Raw genomic sequence first — 18,198 nt, 5'->3', positions numbered from 1 at the left:
ACCAACTTCCCCATATAAGAGGCATTTAATGATGATTAGTTTTAGAGCTGAGGCTTTTTTCTTTTCACTTAGTGTTTATTGTAAACCATGGTAGAAACTTAATAGTTTAAGACATGGACATATTTTCTTTAAAATGTTGACAATTTTATATAAAGTTCATGATAAAATATAAAAAATATGCATTAAAGATTGTATAAAGTAATACTCTGCAGTATATTCTGTTCATTGGTTTCTTGCAAGACCAGTTTCAATCTTTAATGTAAACATTAGAGGTAAAATCTTCACCTCAGAGAAATGATAGAGACTTTCACCACTGAACTCATGAGTGTGCTGGTTTTGGCTGGGGTAGAGGTAATTTTCTTCACCATGGCTGGTATGGGGCTGTGTCTTGGATTTGTGCTGGACACAGAGTTGGTAATAGAGATGTTTTTAGTATTGCTAAGCAGGGCTTGCACAGAGCCTCTTCTGTTTTTCATACCACCACATCAGTGAGGATAGGGGGTGCACAGGAGGTTTGGAGGGGACACAGGTGGGACAGGTGACTCAAACTGACCAAAGGGATATTCCAGATCATGTGACATCATGCTCAGTATATACAGTGGGGGAAAAAGGAGGAAGAGGAAGACATTTGGAGTGATGGCATTTGTCTTCCCAAGCCACCATTACAAGTGATGGGGCCCTGTTCTCCTGGGATGGCTGAACACCTGTCTGCCCATGGGAGCAGTGAATTAATTCCTTGTTTTGCTTTGCTTGTGTGTGTGGCTTTTGCTTTCCCTATCAAACTGCCTTGATCTCAACCCATGAGTTTTCTCACTTTTACTCTTTCAAGTCTCTCCCCAGTTCCACAGGTGAGGGAGTGAGTGAGTGGCTGTGTGGGGCTTGGCTGGGGTTAAACTATCACAAAAAGAAAGAAGAATTACTTTGTTTCCAAATAGACATGGCCAGTAATGCATATTTCAATAGTCTTTTTCAGAGTCAGACTGAAAGACACGAGAGCTCTGTAAACAGTATTCCTTGTTATTACTGGACCAATGAGAGAAGTTACTGGGAAACACTTGATGTTTTCACCTGCATTTTGAACCCAGGCAGAAGCCAAAAGCGGGACCTCCAATCAGGAATGGAACAATTATATGTCTGAAGAATCACTCCAGTCTGTTACAGTGACCAAGCTGCTTTTTAACGTGCTTGTATTATCAGCTTCATGAAGGCCTTTTAAAACAAACAGACAGAAGAATTAATAGTTATTAATACTCTTTTGGGGATATTTTTACTTTGCATTTGTCTATAAAAGAAAATGACATGCTGTATGAGCAAACACCTGTGGACTTCAGGAAGCCCCCAAATTGCAACCAGTAAGCAAATGACAAGTGTTGATAATATGTAGATTGTTTCTCTCACAGCAGATAAAGCAAACAGTCCTCGCCAACCTTACTTTCCCTTCAAAAATAACCAGAAGTATCCTTATGTAACTGACACAGCTTTAACCTTTACATATATTGAAATGTTAGGGTTAGAAACTACTATATAAATTATATGTAAGATTGAGGCTTTTGCTTTAGCACTAGTTCAAATATTTACTTCAGCCTGGTAAATCAGATACCTTGAACAAACCTGAAATGTTATTATTCTCAAGAAAAAGGGAGTTCCCTTCTCCCTTAAATTTGGAAAGAAAAAATACCTCAGATGATTAATTTTTAAGATGATGTTGAAGTCTGATAATATTATGGTTTAAAATCTCAAATTTAAGTTGGTATCTCTGTGTACTTATGTGTGTGTGTGGTTTATGTACCATTAAGTATCATAAAAACATGATATTTATATAGCAAGAAGCCAAACACAAAGGTTTTCTTGTTCTTTTCTTACAAAACCCCATCTATTGAATTACAATGTGTAATAGACTGTACTGAATCCTCCTCTAGGTGGGTCAGTCACTTATGAACACATTACCTTCCTCCTTTGGTGCACTCTTCTTGGGAAGGCCCCATGCATGAACCACAGATGCAGCACTGGGCTCGTTTTTCTGAACTGTCATTGCCTTCTGACCTCTGTTCTCTTTCATCAATAAAATGTCTTCTTCTACTGATGAAATATCCCAATCATCTTCATCAGCTTCTGCGAGCTAACAGGGACAAGAAAAAACCAGGCATTTTTCCTTTGTCTGTTCAAGCTGTGCTGAATTCTTTCCTAAACTCAACAATGTGAAACTGCTCAAGGAGAATGCACTAGCACATGGCCTTTATGAAGTCTATCATCACAGTTTTAAAATCCACATTAATTCAATTACCTAAATGATATTAATTCACTGTTACCATTCTGAAACTAAAAGAGGTTTGGTTGTGTTTTTTTGGTTTTTTTTTAAGTCAGAAACTGCAAACATTTTAAGTTCTGCCAGTTCTGTATCTGGCATAAACCTCTGTTTTCAGGTATTATATGCCAGCCTTAAAATACGATTATTTTTTCTGGGATATTCCAGTGAGATGAAAGTCATTTAAGCATAGAATGTAGATTACTTACATGAAAATAAAGATATGACATGCAAGGTGGCAGTTTACAAGCATTCTATAGTCAAACTAGGAAAAAATATTGCAGTAAAGGCCTTTTCAATTTAAACCTAATTTATTTAAAGATAAAATTAAATAATTTTTAAAAACATTTAAAAAAAATTTTAAAAACATTTTAAAAACTGCATGGTGCTCAAACTTTAAATATACGTTCCCCTCAAGACTCAGTGTCAGCATGTACAAACATATTTTAATTAAGTGGTGGATTTGTATACTAAATTCACAAAATGAGAGTCAATTCAGACAGATGAACCTGAAGGCAATGAGTCCATGGTCCTTCTTACCTCATCTGCCTGAGAACTAAATGTCTTCATTCAGCTTTAGCAAGAAGAGCTACAGAATTTCCCTACTTTTCAGTCAAATGTGGTTTGATGGATTTGAGCTGTTTTTAGAGAGCTTAACTGTGGAAAGCAAACAATGTTTTCTCCCAAAGAAAAAAACCTTTTTTCACTGGAGTCTCCAGTGTTACAGTAAGGATCTAGATGGTGCTTCCATTGCACAGAAGGAAGGTTCAGATGCTATTAGAAAGAAATGTAAGGTATGTATAGGCTAGAGAAAAATCAACAAATATGAACATGTCGTGTGTCTCGAAAATGGGTAAGGGACTGCAGTAATGCTTATCTTGCAACATAACTCCATTTTAACATTGCAAACTGTTTTTCAAAAACTGACAGATCTGCTCAGTGTGCTGTATTATTAACATACCAGAATTCACTATTGCTCGGTTTCAAATGATCTGCATTTGGAGGGTGTGGTAATGGGAAAGTCAGTCACATATATTGAGAAATGCTGGAGGAAGAGTTTCCTTGAACATTCAAGAAGTCCCAAATGATTGTTAAAGTAAAAAATGGAGATAAACATGTCAACTTCCAACAGAATTCAGTTTTGATCAAGTGTAAATAAATGGCACCAATCAAAACTGCTAAACAGTTTTATTAACTCAAAGACTTATATAAAGACATCTACATTAAATATATAAATATGGGCATAAATATATGCATATAATTACTAAAGTATACAAGATGGTTCTTCTGTAAAGATTGCAGAAAAAAAGTAGCAGTGCCTGCCCTGGTTTCATAAGCTTATTCTGAACTCATGGTGTCCATACAAGATACAATAGGGACACAATGTATTCTAAATGAATCATAGCAACAATATTTTTCATAAAATTATGGAAAGATGTGGGTTGGAAGAGATTTCAAAGATCATGCAGTTGAACTCCCCCACAACAGCCAGGAAAACCTTCCACTAGACCAGGTTGCTCAAAACCCCCTCCAACCTGACCTTGAACACTGCCAGGGATGGGGCATCCACAGTTTCTCATCACTGTTCCAGTGCCTCACAGTAAGAATCTGCACCCTCACAGTAAAGAATTTCTTCCTAATATCTAATTGAAACCTACTGTCTTTTCATTATAGTCTAATTTTCTGTCCAGAAGGATCTGTTCCATGATCTTTCTGGGCACAGAAGTAAGATTAACAGGCCAGTAGTTAATCCCAGGGTTCTCCTTCTTACTTTAAAGAAAATAGATTTATTTTCAATTAGAGACTTTTTTCAATCAGAGACTACACTCAGCTGTGATGACTTCTCAATTATTATGGAAGAATGGCTTGGCAACTATATCAACCAATTTCCTTAGGACTCTGGGAAGCAACTCATTGAGTCACATGGATTTATATAAGTTTAGTCTACTCAACCTTCTACCACAATAGGATGGATTTCATTCCCCCAGTACTTGCCTTAAGGTTCAGGGGCTTGAGAGATGTGGGAAGGGAGATTTACCAGTGAAAAACATGGCATTTTTAAAACATAGGTTTTGAGATTTATTTTGCTACAAGTCTTTGCCATTGAAGCCCAGATTCCTGAACACAATGGCTCACCATCTAAAGATCCTTACAAAATCATCCTGCCAATTTAACTGTGAGCACTTTGTGGTGTTGAAAAATCTGACACTACAAAGAATTTGGAAATAATGCTAGATAGAAAATTGCACTGTAATAGTCATGTCTGCGTTGATAATTTTGAGTCTGGTGCAATCTGCAGCTCCCACACAATCAATGAAAAACTTAGGTGTCATCAATGGCAATTACAAGGACACAGGCTAAATGTGGTTATGCCATCCTCATGGCCAAAGCTGATTAGGACAATCACTCCTTTCTGGAAAATGAAATAGAAGTGTCACCGTTTCTGGAGGGAGTGATGAGTTTCAGATTTAACTCACAATTAGGAAGCCCTAGGGTATCAGTTTTATTATAGATAACAGGATTTTCAGTAATTATTATTTGCTAATTTAGTGAAAAAATATTGTATTGAATGCTAGAACTAGTACCTGTCTGTCTACCTCAATCTAGTAACAACTACTCAAACTGAAATAAAACCAGTATCTGCTGTTGACGTCTCATTTGAAGCAACTTTTGTTCCTTTTAAAAACTGTCCAAGCAAAGACCCCAAATTGCAGCAAAATGGTTTACCAATTATAGAACTCTACACTGAGGAGAAGACCAGGATGTTAGGAGCCTGAGGGGTAAAGAGTCTACTGTGTTAGTGTTCTGCTGGTGAACACAGGCCATGTTCAATGGGCAGCACAGATCTGATGCAGTCTGAAAGCAGTTAGTGATTGTGAATTGATGCAGAACAAAGACCAATGGAATCTGTCCTCTCATTAAAATGTATTTAAGAGACCCATATTAGATAAAGCTCTAGAAATAATGTTTTTAAATATTAGATAAGCAAATTCCTTTTCTCCTCCATCAAAACAAGACACTAGGAAAACAAGTAAAGGAGGACTCTCTATGCTGCTGGAATAGAAGATAAGAATGATACCATGCCCAAACTTTGAGCTGTACTGATCCAAACCAATCAAGGTATAAGCTAAAAAAGCAGTGTGGATGAAATAACTTGCCACTGGTCCCTTGCTACACCAGTGCTGGTCTACCCAAAAAGACTACTTAGCTGTAATTCCAAAGCTGTCTTGGAAAATTAAGTTCTTTGCTGCATCAAGATGATTTCAGCGTGAAAAAAAAAATTCAACATACATATAGTTCAATTACTGAATGTAATAATGCTGCATATTAAAAGTGATACCTTTGGTTCTTTCACTCCATCTTTCTTAGTAAATGCCTGCGCAACATTAATTCCTCCAGCTGGTTTGTTCTTACTTCCATGGTTAGAAAGACTCTCTCCAACTTGTTTGGTCAGTTTTTGAATAACTGTTGCTAAAATTAAAAAAAAAGATTAAATTGACAGTTTCCATTTGCAAGGAGGGACTTTACTGTAAACCCTCTAGAAATTTCCCTCAAAGTAAAAATAAATAAAAGATGTCTCTCTGAGACAAAGATTGTGTCTCTTCCTGCATTTATATAGAAGAGCATGATACACATCTTTAAGTAATACATTAACAGAAATACATTAGCAAAAACATAGTGTTTACCTATAGATATATACTCTCAAGACTAGGTAGTCTGCTTTCACTATGTTTTCTAACACAAAAATATTACCATGAAATGCAAAATCATGCACAGCTGTTACAACATCCATATACAAATGCAGTGAAAAACCTTTAGAAGTTTTGGCAGGTGTTCCAGTTTCTTGAGGTCCATTTTCCTCCATCCTATCCCCATTGCTTTTGCCAAAAGGCTTCTGAAAAGCATGGACTATGCTGCTTGATGGTTTTGACTGCTTTTGCAATGCCTCTGGTGCTACATAAGACTGTTTCATATCATCTTCATCAGCTTCTTCCTCTGAACTGAATGGTGGTGTTCTAAGGAAAACAACATGCAACATGAGCACTTACTGGGTTTCAGTGCATGCATCAATGCATACATGTTTAAGCTTCCTTGCATTTTCCTTTCCAAGAATGTGCATTTTTCCTAGTGCAAAATGACAGAATCTCCCCTAAATTTTAACTATTTAAAAGGAAAAATTAAAAAAAATCACGCTGCTAATTAAATTCAGAAAGTTATCCCAAATGCTCTCTTACACACACATGGCTCTTTCCATTTACGCAACCATCCTTACAAAACAAGAGACCAATATAAAACAAGTCTTGCCAGGCAAACACAGATGGGTTTTCATGCATCAGCAGGTAGAGCAAATTTCAGGGTCAAGGAATCTGTGCCACAGAAAGTCTCTTGTGACAACAGTTAGATGTGGGAATTTTTCAGTGCAGGAAGTGTCAAAGTAATGCACCTGTTGTGAATGGAACATGGAATATTGTATTTCATTTTGGCTGCACTATGAAAATATCAATAAACAACAAATTTAGGTCCCCAAGGACCTAAAAGTATCAATAAACAACAAATTTAGGTCCCCAAATGCTATTAACACAGTCAGAAAAAGCATCTAAGAGAAAAACTAAACAAAGTTATCGATCTTATTGAATATCTTTTTCTCAACCACAACGAAGAATACATATGCCGAAAGAACAACATGATATCTTTCGGGGATTACAATACCACACTCAAATGGAGTAACACTTTAAATCAAAAAATGATTGTATGCAGCCCAGACAATGTTTATGAATTTAGCTTAATAATAGTTTTTGTGTGGCAAACATGTCAACAAAAATGTTGTCTTCAAAAAGGCAAGGAAACAAAACCTACGTGATGCTAGATGTCTTTCTGGAAGCTCCACTTCCAAGCATCTTCCTGGGGCTAAAAACAATGAGACAAGTTATTTCAAGACTGATAGCAAGCATAAAGCTTATATGGAAGTTTTGTGAATTCTTTCCTCAATTCTTACAATTGAGGAAATGTTCACATCAGCCACAAAACCCCAAACCCATAGTACTGTTATATGAGGGATGAGTGTTTTTAGAATGGCATCTCTTACTTTGGTGTAGAACTATAGTCAGGGATGATTGCTCTTTGTCCAGGTGGGCGGACAGCTGATGGAGACCACTTGGATGGTTTTGGAGGTGTGGCAAGCGAGGAAATTCCCAATGAGTGGCACTTGTGTTTTTCTACAAGAAAAGTTATCTATGTCATTCATACAATCAACATTCAATATCTTTCCCATTTAATTTCTACAATTAAAGATGCTACAGAATATAGTTTCACAAAAAAAAGAAGAAAAAATGCAATTCTTTTCTTCCAAGCAGTTCAGAGTTACCATGATTTGGGTTAAAAAGTGCAGCAATTTGGAAAAAAATAAACCCCCTTGCTTTACAGCAGGTCCTTAGAGACCAGACACATTTCAGAATTTAATCCTTGGCTATGCCAAGCATTTTGACCCAGGAAATTAAGCTTGTGATTGCAATTGTATTGTTAGTGCTATAAACAACTACCAAAAAAAAAAGTTTATAAACATATATACAAATGTATATATATATATGTACAGATGTGTATATATATATATATGTACAGATGTATATATATATATACATGTGTGTATGTATACACATATGTATGTGTAATATGTGTGTATATATACTTCTGGCAATCCAAAAAACCACATAATTTGATAGACTGGCTCTTTGGAATGTGACCAGACCTAGGGTTAACAGACTGTTTGTTCATGTACCCAGTGTGGGAGCTGTAGTTACACTTTTGCAACACAGCGATACAATACCAGGTGGAGAAGGCCCCATGGAGGTTGTGAGTGCAGCAGAAAAGGGGAAGAATGGGTTAACAGCCTTAGGTTTAGACATTCCTACATCCAAGTGTCAAGGGCACAAAGGAGATTAAGTTCCTCAGAGCCTGACAGATTAAAGGAGCGGCTTCTGATACCTTGGAAAAATAGAACATAGGTAGAATCTGTCTAGATTAGAAGAATTACAACAGTTAATGGGAATTTTAGGATATTGGTGCAAACATCCCTGGTTTCTCTATTATTGCCCATCCCTTTAACAATTTGCTCAAAAAGGAAAAGTCATGGGAGTGGACTGAGCAACACATGAAGCAGCTCTGGAGCTTGGTCCCACAACCCCCCCAGGGACCCTATTACAGCAGAATGGGATTCTGTTGAGAACATGGCACTGCAGCTTGTTTCACACTGGCCTTGATGGACCAGAGAGATTCAGCCCAACTGCATTGAAAGAGACAGAACAGAGATATTCTGAGCTGGAAAGGGGACTTTAATCATCAGTCCAAGCCATTAAACAAGTTGAGCCACTAAGGGATAACCTGTCTGGACAAACCCCAATGAAAGCTGTATTGCTTTCATTTTCCAGGAATGATACTGAGAATGATGCCAGCACATCTTCACTGGAGATCAAGTTAATCATTTGAGGACTGCTTATTCTTGTTGTAGAAGCAACTATTGCCATCATGAACCAAATTTGGTTCACACATCAACAAGCTCGACCTGAAGGGTGGAGACCCTCACTTCTATCTATGGAAGCTAATAACTACGGTAACTAGAGTGCAACATTAATTCCTCCACACTTCTCACTTGGGAAATTTACTGTGGCAGCAAATATAAGGGAAGGAGATGAGGGTACTTTGCCCACTGAAATTAGAAAGGCAACCTCAATGCCACTGAATTTGACAGGGAATTTCAGTCCTGGTAGCATCTAATCAATTTGACTTAGGACCTCATTAAGAATACAGTAAGAAGGAAGATGGACAGCATCAGTGGTCAGACTCCCTCTTCAGATGGTCATTCACAGCTAGAGGAATTTTCAATAAAATACTTCATCCTGTTGTTGCTATGTTAATCTTGACTCTAATATGTTTTGGTTTTATCATAGACACGCACATAAAAATCTGGATAATGATCTGTCAGAAACATATACAGTCTGGGTGTGGCATAATGAAAGGTGTGGGGGAGAGGTATGAGCAATTGTTCTACAGAGACCCCCCAAAAATCCATTAAACAGGTGTGATAGGGGCACCAAATTGAAGGTGTTTCTGTAGTCACAGGGTGAATAATGCAGGAACAAGGCCTACAGCGATGAGATACATGATGAAGGGACTTCCATGAGATATGCCAAGAGATGTGTAGCTAAGGGATTATGTGGCCATGATGGCATGCTGAGGGGATGGTAGGTTATCAGGCAAAGGCTGGATGACCCTCATCACTGCAGTCAGCCAGGGAAGAGGGATTGAGGCTCAGATGTCAGTGTTGGCGAATCTGGGATCACAAAACAAGACCAGACTCAGACTGCGACCCACATTACTGGTGCACCTGGGAACATGATCAGACTTCAAATGCTGAATTGGTTAAAATCAGAAATTAAGAACAGCCATATTCAGCCCTTCAGATCTGTGAGGACCAGCTGGAAAGAAAGGGGGTTTATTTGCTGCCAAAGTGCTACACTCCCAACACAACACTATGTATCTTGCCAGAACTAAGATATTTGCTGTTAAACACCATGTCAAGAACCCTTTAAAGAAAACAGTTTAGTTGTCCATAACTATATAGAATGTTGATATGGAAAAGCAGGAAAGCAGCTATACAGAAATGTTGTCAAATAAAACTTTAAACAGCAGTTATAAAATGTAAGACAATGAAATAAGGCCCAAAATGCACTGTAACCTTCGCCAGGAAGATGAGCACAGGCATCAGCTCTGCTAGAAGATGATGATCTCTCTTCAACCCGAAGGCCAACTTGACGTTCAAGGCGCTCTCGAATTCCTTGAATGGCGGGCTCATGCTTCCCTTTGCGTTCTCTGGCATATTCAATAGCTCGCAAAATTTTATTTAAGCGATCACTTGATATTCCACGAACACCCTAAGGAAACAAATTGTACTGTAAACACTCTTTCAGGCCTCAGATATCAGAAAGCTTGTAGAAAAATCACAGAAGTCGGTAACATTGCCCACAAGTGTATCCATATCCTCCACAGCTGTAATTTGATGGCCATCCCCTCAGGTTACTGGTTAAGGAATTACAGTTATTTAAAACATGGAAATTTAGCTTTGAATTTTATAGGTTGAGAACTGTAGTACAGGAGTGAAAGAGAACAGAAGAAAAGTGGTACAAAGATTACCCTTCTTTTAAATCATTCAATATCTTACTGCTTTAATTCCCAAGGATTCCAGCTTCTCCTCCAGAGCTTGCTCCAAAACAACTCGCAATTCTTTAGTTAAAGAAGGATCAGACTTCAGAGCATTTATTAAATAGTGCTTACTTCTGTCTGGTTTTAGATCAATTTTCTCAATTTCTGAAATAAGAAGGAAAAATGCTGTTAAGAGATGTTTTTAAAATCCACATTACATGAGACAATTAAAAACTGCACTTAAGCATGCATTCTTTAGAACCAGCATATGTGCACTTTTTATCTACCTGGAATTGTGTCATTTTCAAAATACTGGGCTAGCTTACAAAAGCCAGCTCACTTGGAATTTGTACCTCTGCACACTGTACTCACCATCACAAGTATCTTATTGCTCATTACAGAATCACTGTAAAGATACAGCACTAAATATTTGGGAACAAAGATCTTTACTTTTAGCATTGTACTTGAAAACTTCTGATAGAGACTCAATGCCACTGAATTAAGTATCTTCTGATACTTAAGTTCTCTAAATGTGGTATTTCAAAGAAAAGCTGAATTCTAGCAGGAATTAGAACAAGAACACTACAAACTTAAGAAAAGCTTCAAGCAACGTGACATTCTCTGATAAAATCACCTACTGAAATTAAACCTTTGCAAAGTTGTAACACTTTTGAAAGTCTTGGTAAAGACAAAACCTTGTCTGGGGCAGACTGTTTCACAGAAAATACATGATGGATAATAGCCATCTTCAAAAATCTTTCAAGGACAAAGTTCAGTGTCGTGTTTTCTTCTATGCAAGTCTGTGACATCATACATACTTAAAAGCAGACAAAAAAGTTCCTATCTCTTTTTCTTGCTTTAAGTGTCAACAATGACACTTATGTCAATAAAAAACTCTTATGCAAGCAATAAAGAATCATCTAGACAGATTCTCCCATCTAATATGAAGACAGACATTTAAGTTAGGCCAAAGTATTATTGGGTCATAGAGGAGAGTAAAGAAGAAAAACACATTTAAAACCTGTCTGTAAACTGTCACTGGCAAGACAAAATTTTACTGAATGCCACTTAAAGTAAAGGAAGCGATAACCTGTGGAACCATGATGGCTGCTTCTGTCTGGCAGTGGTCAGCAGAGCTGGCTAAGAGTATAAAACATCCCAGGAAAGCTGTAAACCACACTCCCAATTCCCCTGAAATAACAGGAAAATCTTGGGCAGGAGTTTGTCTTCCCAGTATGCCTTACAGGGCAGCAAAGTCATCTGCCACCCAATAGACAAGGACAGAAGTGAAGGCATAATTCCATATTGTGACTTTCAAATATTATATTTTTAAACAAATGTGCCACTTTTTCTATTTGTAAACAATGACAGCTTATTAGAAAGCAGTTCCATTTACTTTTCATTTTTCTTTAAGGGAAAGACAAGCACCCTAAAGAGGAGACAAAAAAGCCTTAAGATGCACAAATGACATATTAGGCAGTTTTGAGAAACTGGCTTCCCATGGGGTCCTGGAAAGAACTATAGGTAATGGAAACTGAGAGTCCAATCTGCCATACTATTAGATCTGTGTTGAAGAGGACATAATCAGGCTGAAATCTCATCTGGTTTTGGGAACTGTGTGGACAACTCAGTACCTGACAGAGATGACATTAAAACTTTGATTTGATGACATTAAAATTTTGATTTATCTGGAGAACTGAGTCCTAGAAGAGGCAAACAATTGGTCTTGAGGAAACACAGGGCTATCTGACTATCCCCATTCAGGACAAGATGGCACTATGCAGTAAAAAATCCTCCCAGAAAGCCATATATGAGACATTTTAAAGTGGAAGATTCCTAGGAGCCTTCTGAAAATCCTACCTCTTTCCAATGTTAATCCTTACAAAAAAACAGATACATTTAAACTCATTTTTAAATTCCTAATTACTAAATACTAATAAGGGTAACAAGACTATCCAGCATTATCCTAATTAATGACAATATCAATTCTTGCTAATTAACTCAAGCCAAATCCTCTTTGCCAGAGCAATTATTTAAGGAACTGTTTTCTTATTCATCCCCAAATACTAGATTTAACTTTTGAGACAAGGGACCTTACATCTGGTCCACTGCCTCAGCTCGTACATAATCCTAGAAAATGATGTTCTGAGTCAAGAATTTTCACACTCTCCCTTACAAATGACTGTCATCAAAACCAAAAAAATCTTGGTCTATCTTTTCAGACTGCATTCTTTCTTTTCTCTTATGCACTTCAGGCCATGCCTTTAGGCACAGCAGAAGAAACAAAGACAATCCATCAAGAGAGAAGATGGCAAGCAAGAGAAACAGCAGAAGGAACGGCAAAAATGCAAACAGTCTTTATTTCAGATTGTTCAGAGGCACTGGATTTTCCCTGGGGAAACCTCCTAACACACAGACGTATTCAAACAATGATTTTGTTTTCAAAACAGCATCATTCCTTTGAAATTTAAACTCACTGGCTGTAGGGTTCAAGACTGATTTTGATTTTCACACACAGAAGAGATTTTTATTTGGTGTTTCACTATTAGCTGCCTTCAGGAGAAGAACACCATGCAGGATGAACCAGTGCTTTCTGTTCTCTCACTGTAAATGTGGCCTTCTCCAAGGTCTCCTCAGAAGAGGCACAACAGCTGCCAATGCTAGGCTAGGTAACTTTATTCTGAATTGCACAGCCCTGGCTGCAGCTGTGGCTCCTTATGGGTAGGTGCAAGTCAGATTACCTGTAAAATTATCTGTGATGCATTCATGAAAGCTGGCAGCTCCAACCTCCACCATCAACTTCCTTCCACCTGAACTCTTCATCCTCTTATGCAGAGTTTAAAAAGGGAGTGAGCTCATATTGCAATAGTGTCAGCACAAAAATTTCCTAGTCAGGGGCTTTTCCCCATAATTTTTGATCTGCTTAGTTCAAATCCCTTTAGACATGTGAGACATGTGACTGTTTTAAAGAAATTAGCCAGATTTTCATAAAAACATTGAACTTGGATAAGGAAATCATAATATTTATAAGCAATAGCAAACAGGAGACTGACACAAACAACATTCCCACCCAAATCACACAAATATAATGAAATACAATGAAAAATACTGTAGGTATCAAATAATATGTTTTGTTTTCAAGAAACACATGCCAGCATATTTTGAGCTGAATCAATCATTACCTTTTTCCTCTTCTGAAAGCTCCTCTATGGGCTCCAGCATATGCACCAAGGGTGCCTGCTCTAATAATGAGGAAGAACAGGAACACCAGACAAAAAGGACAGAAAAAGGTCAAGGTCCAGAGAGGGAAAGTCAGAAAAAAAACCACCACACCGATGTCAACTTTCTTGATTGCTGACAACCTGCTTAACCATCACAAACCCACTGCAACATGACTCTTCAGTGCCTCAGGGGGACATTTTTGTGGAGGAGACCCTAATCCAATAGTCACTTCAGGAGTGATTCCGCTGTCCAAACACAGGTGTATGGTGTCATCCCAGACACATCAGAGTTTTAAGCTGTCAGTGCAAGGTTGACTGATACATCACACAACTTCTGGAATGACACCAGGTAGGCCAGGTAGGGTAGTTTTAGACATCTACAATGTCAGGGCCACCCAGGATTACATAAATCAATATTGATGTTAATTTCTCATAAAAAGACATTTTTTAGGATGCATTTAAAAATATTGTTTATGTGCAATTCTGTACTTAAAAAAGACAAGTGAAATGGACAAAGTAAACCTCAAAAATATATAAAAAAATATATTAACTCACTTTCCAGAGAGTTATTAAGTACTGAGTCCATATGTGCAAGACAGAGATTTAACATATGTGTATATATATATATAATATATATATAAATTATATACATATATATATATATATATATGAGATAATTCCCAATAAAACAATTTCAAAAATCTTCACTCACTCCAATTGAGTAAGATTCAGTATTATCATGTGTTTTAAAGAATTCTTGAAATGTCTGTGCTGCAAACAGTTTCCTAAACACGCTGAATTTTTCATTCTATAGGCTGTCAGGTACAATTTGCTTCTGACTTCAAAAAATGAAGTCAGACTACAGTTTATTTAAAACTTTATTAATTTATAAGACATGCTTGAAAATTATTATATGTAGATCAATTCAGGTTTTTAAAATGTTAATATTCATCTTCTATAAATTAATTGCTATCAATGAAAACTAGAGCTTGAGTGTCTTGTAGGGTTTACAATAAAAACAGGTATGCAAACTGTACTTTCAGCATTCAACTACAGGTGTTATAAGAGAAAACAATTTATTGATCAGTATTTTGGGCCTACATGCATTTTCCCCATCCTTCACAAAAAAACCTCTTGCACTATAAATGGTTGTTATGCTCTGTGGGTAGAAGGGGAGGAGTGATGCTGCATGAAGATGTTCTTTGGCATTTCTTGTACACCAGGTACAAACATGGATGCTCTGTGACAGGTAATCACAGTGAAATAAGCATTTGGAGCTAAGTGACACTGCCACATCTCCAATATTCCTCAAGTAAAAGGGATTAAATGTGGTGGCATAAATGCTCAGGTATGAGAGCTGGTCTCTCCATGCTTTCCATGCCTGTGGTGATATTCAGCCTCTCATCTGCTCTTCCAAGCCAATTACCAGACTTAAGATTTGCTCCCACAGAACTTGCACTAAATAAGAAGTTTTTAAAAAATGCTTCTTTTACCATCACAAGTCATTAACAAGATACCAAGATATCTTAGGAAAACATTTAAAAGCAAAACTCTGAGAGACAAATGGGCTTCTGATCTTTCAGTCTCTAAGGCTGTAAAATTTACCAGTGGCCAGAGCATTCCTGGGCACTGGAACATGACCCTCCACATTACTGCTCCTGGCACACCGCTGCCCTTCACCAACTAAGATCCTCCAAAACAGTGTTCAGACACAGTTTGGAATCATTCCCAAAAGCCTGAAATGTGTCTGTCTAGAAGGACATAGCCTGAAGCACAGATGAAATGTTCTGGGAAGATTTAATTAAGCTGCATGGGCACTGAGATTTAATCAAGCTGCATTGGCTGAACTTACCAATCAGTAAGGCAGTTGCTGTGTAGTTGGATTTAATCTATGCTTGTTTTACCTGTACTTTGCTCAAATGCTCTCTGCTTAAAGGGGTTGACTCATCTCTGCACAAGCCCTTACCAGGTGACTTAATGTAACAGGAAAATCCCAGTCCCCAGAACTCAGACCTGAAAATGGTCTGCTGATCAGGCATAAAGGTACATGCTTCTTTTCTTCAGTGTACAAGAAACAGAAGAGATGAAAAACCAGGAATTACTAAGACCAGTTGCATGAGCAGACCTAAGATGCATTACTGTTATGTGTAATAATGTTCACTGCATGACAACAGAAGAGATCAAATGCTAAGGCAGGAGGGAGTGCAACACCTGAAATTACCAACTTCCCTTATGTAAACAAGCCTTTTCTTTCTCTTCACTGCACACACATTCTAAGAGATATCTATGAAACATCACAATGGAATCACATTTAAGAAAAACCATTACTCTCGTTTACACAGGTGTGGAGATGACCCCCCCCCCCCTTAAGGAGTCCTCTCCTTATGTTTATCAGAGAAGGGCTTCTTCTGGCCATCTATCATCACATACTAAATATCATCAAATATTCTAGCCATCATTAAGGCCAGCAGAGGTGTGTCTATCATCCCATATCTTCCAGAGTATCTCTTCTGCCAGCTAGTATGTGTGGAGACACAGATGAGATGTATCAAAAGTACAGGTTACCTTAATTTCTCAGTGGATAATTATATTACTGAAAAATTATGTGCCCAGCATACTTCAAGAAACAATTAAATATCTGTTTTAAAGAGCATTTGAAGACAATTTCTACACAGGTGGAACAGGAAAATATCTTTAACAATAATGAAGGATTCAGGCTGTGTATGTTTCATGCATATATTATTTGTCTGTTCTTATCTACAAGTTAAAAATATTCTGACAGTACTATGGGAAAAGCAGTCTTCTGACCAACATCTAAAGAAGAAATCCCATATACTTATGTTAAAATATGAAATGCTAAAAAACTTTTAGCCTGAACAGAAGCAATAAATTTATCTATGCTGTAGTGTCATCTACAGTAAGCACTTTGCACTTGCAATGTAACAACCTAGGAAAATATGTAAAATGTAAGCCATGGCTACACTTATTTCATGCTCCTTTAATTTATACTCAAATTACACATACAAAGAGCTGCCAGACCTAATCTGTGATGCATGTAATTTGGACCATTGTTTCTCAATTAATACACTTAATATATTTTTTTCTCCTAACTGATCAATAGAAAGCCACATACTGCACGCAAGGAGCAGAAATATTAATTTTAAACCAATATTCCTAAGTATGATTTTTTTTGACACTTACCTGAGGCCCCTAAGTTAGTAGCCCAGTCACCTCAGACTCCATCTACAGTCATCGAAGGGACACAGGCAACTTCAAAGAGCATTCAGATCTTAGTTCAGCTGAACCAAACTCTGAAGGTGCCCCTTTTCTCTGTTTACTGTCTAGAAAGAGTAAGTACTTTAACCTAATTTTCCTCAGATGCTCCAGCTATGTCCCTAGTGATAGCTGAGCCTTGGTGTCCACACCATGTTTACAGACTGAGACACAGGTTTTAATGAACAATCTAATTGATAGCTTTGCTTTTTAACTACTGTCTTCAATTCCACCTAATATTATTGACTTAACTAAGACTAAATATTGAACAAGTATCAACATTTCAAGAGTAATATAGAAGCCAAAGCCTAATTTTAAAATATTACTTAAAAAAATAAATTGTACTTAATCTGTTGCCTTTTTGTGAGACTGAAGTAATCTTTGAAAGTAAGACCTAAGTTATATCTTCACAAAACCCTACAGGTAGCTCAGAAATGGACAGAAGAATGTTGAGCCAGAATGGCATTTAAGGATCTCTACTAGCTCTCACAAGAAGTCAGGAACATTAACACAAAAACATCAGATTAACATAGTCATTCTCCTACTTTCCACCTAGGGTAACTCACATTTGCAACTTGGGTATCTTTTCATAACACAGATTTAAGATGTGCAGAATGAATACTAGGATGCAAAAGCATCTGAGTGGCTTTGAAAAGTGTACTTAAGTTCACATTAGAGAGCCTTTTCTAGAATTAAAAAAAAAAATGAAGATATTTTATATGCAAGCAATTATAAGATGATCTGTGCTAAATAATTTTGTCTACACAAGTTACCAGGAAGTGCTTTCCTTTTCATAAAGGCATGAGATGCAGCCATGATGTCTTAATTCAGAAAGTCAATCCCTTGAGGAGTCCTGAAAACTTCGGGAAAGACACCATAACTTCTGCTAACCTCCAGAAAATTAGGTAAGGCAAGTTTAAAAAACAATCCAGAAGGGAAGAAAGGGGACAGACAGAGAGACCTGCAGAGATAAATAAAATAGTAATCAGCAAAGGAATCTGAAAGGAACACCTTCTTTGAGGTTTCATAATAAACTGATGGTGAATCTTTTGTGTATCAATGGCAGGAATAGCCTTTTCTATCTTGAGAAGTTTCACAAGATGTCACAAACTTCATATTTGAAGCAGCAAGAAACTACGAAAGATCTGAATGAGCTGATTTAAATTGTGAGAGTACAAAAAATACTAATGTTCACAGGACTGT

At 37.3% G+C, this 18,198-nt stretch overlaps 1 protein-coding gene across 2 annotated transcripts in view; it reads right to left on the bottom strand.

Moving 5' to 3' along the window:
* Positions 1–48: 48 nt before the first annotated feature.
* DZIP1 (DAZ interacting zinc finger protein 1) overlaps positions 49–18,198 on the bottom strand; it is a 39,158-nt gene continuing 21,008 nt past the window's right edge. Inside the window, exons 13-21 of one of the 2 annotated variants that reach the window (XM_077173554.1) lie at positions 13,684–13,743; positions 10,521–10,666; positions 10,038–10,233; positions 7,392–7,521; positions 7,163–7,213; positions 6,119–6,321; positions 5,646–5,776; positions 1,948–2,119; positions 49–1,209 (exon numbers count right to left, since the gene is read on the bottom strand). In XM_077173554.1, coding sequence (XP_077029669.1) covers positions 1,127–1,209; positions 1,948–2,119; positions 5,646–5,776; positions 6,119–6,321; positions 7,163–7,213; positions 7,392–7,521; positions 10,038–10,233; positions 10,521–10,666; positions 13,684–13,743 — 1,172 coding nt within the window. In that variant the 3' untranslated portion in view covers positions 49–1,126. The remainder of the gene's footprint in view (positions 1,210–1,947; positions 2,120–5,645; positions 5,777–6,118; positions 6,322–7,162; positions 7,214–7,391; positions 7,522–10,037; positions 10,234–10,520; positions 10,667–13,683; positions 13,744–18,198) is intronic. The other variant, XM_077173555.1, reaches the window with a different exon arrangement.

This window comes from Agelaius phoeniceus, chromosome 2, assembly GCF_051311805.1.
Source record: "Agelaius phoeniceus isolate bAgePho1 chromosome 2, bAgePho1.hap1, whole genome shotgun sequence".
Classification (NCBI taxonomy): Eukaryota; Metazoa; Chordata; class Aves; order Passeriformes; family Icteridae; genus Agelaius; species Agelaius phoeniceus.
Note: the sequence above shows the minus strand (reverse complement) of the source record. Positions and strands in the feature narration are given on the sequence as shown.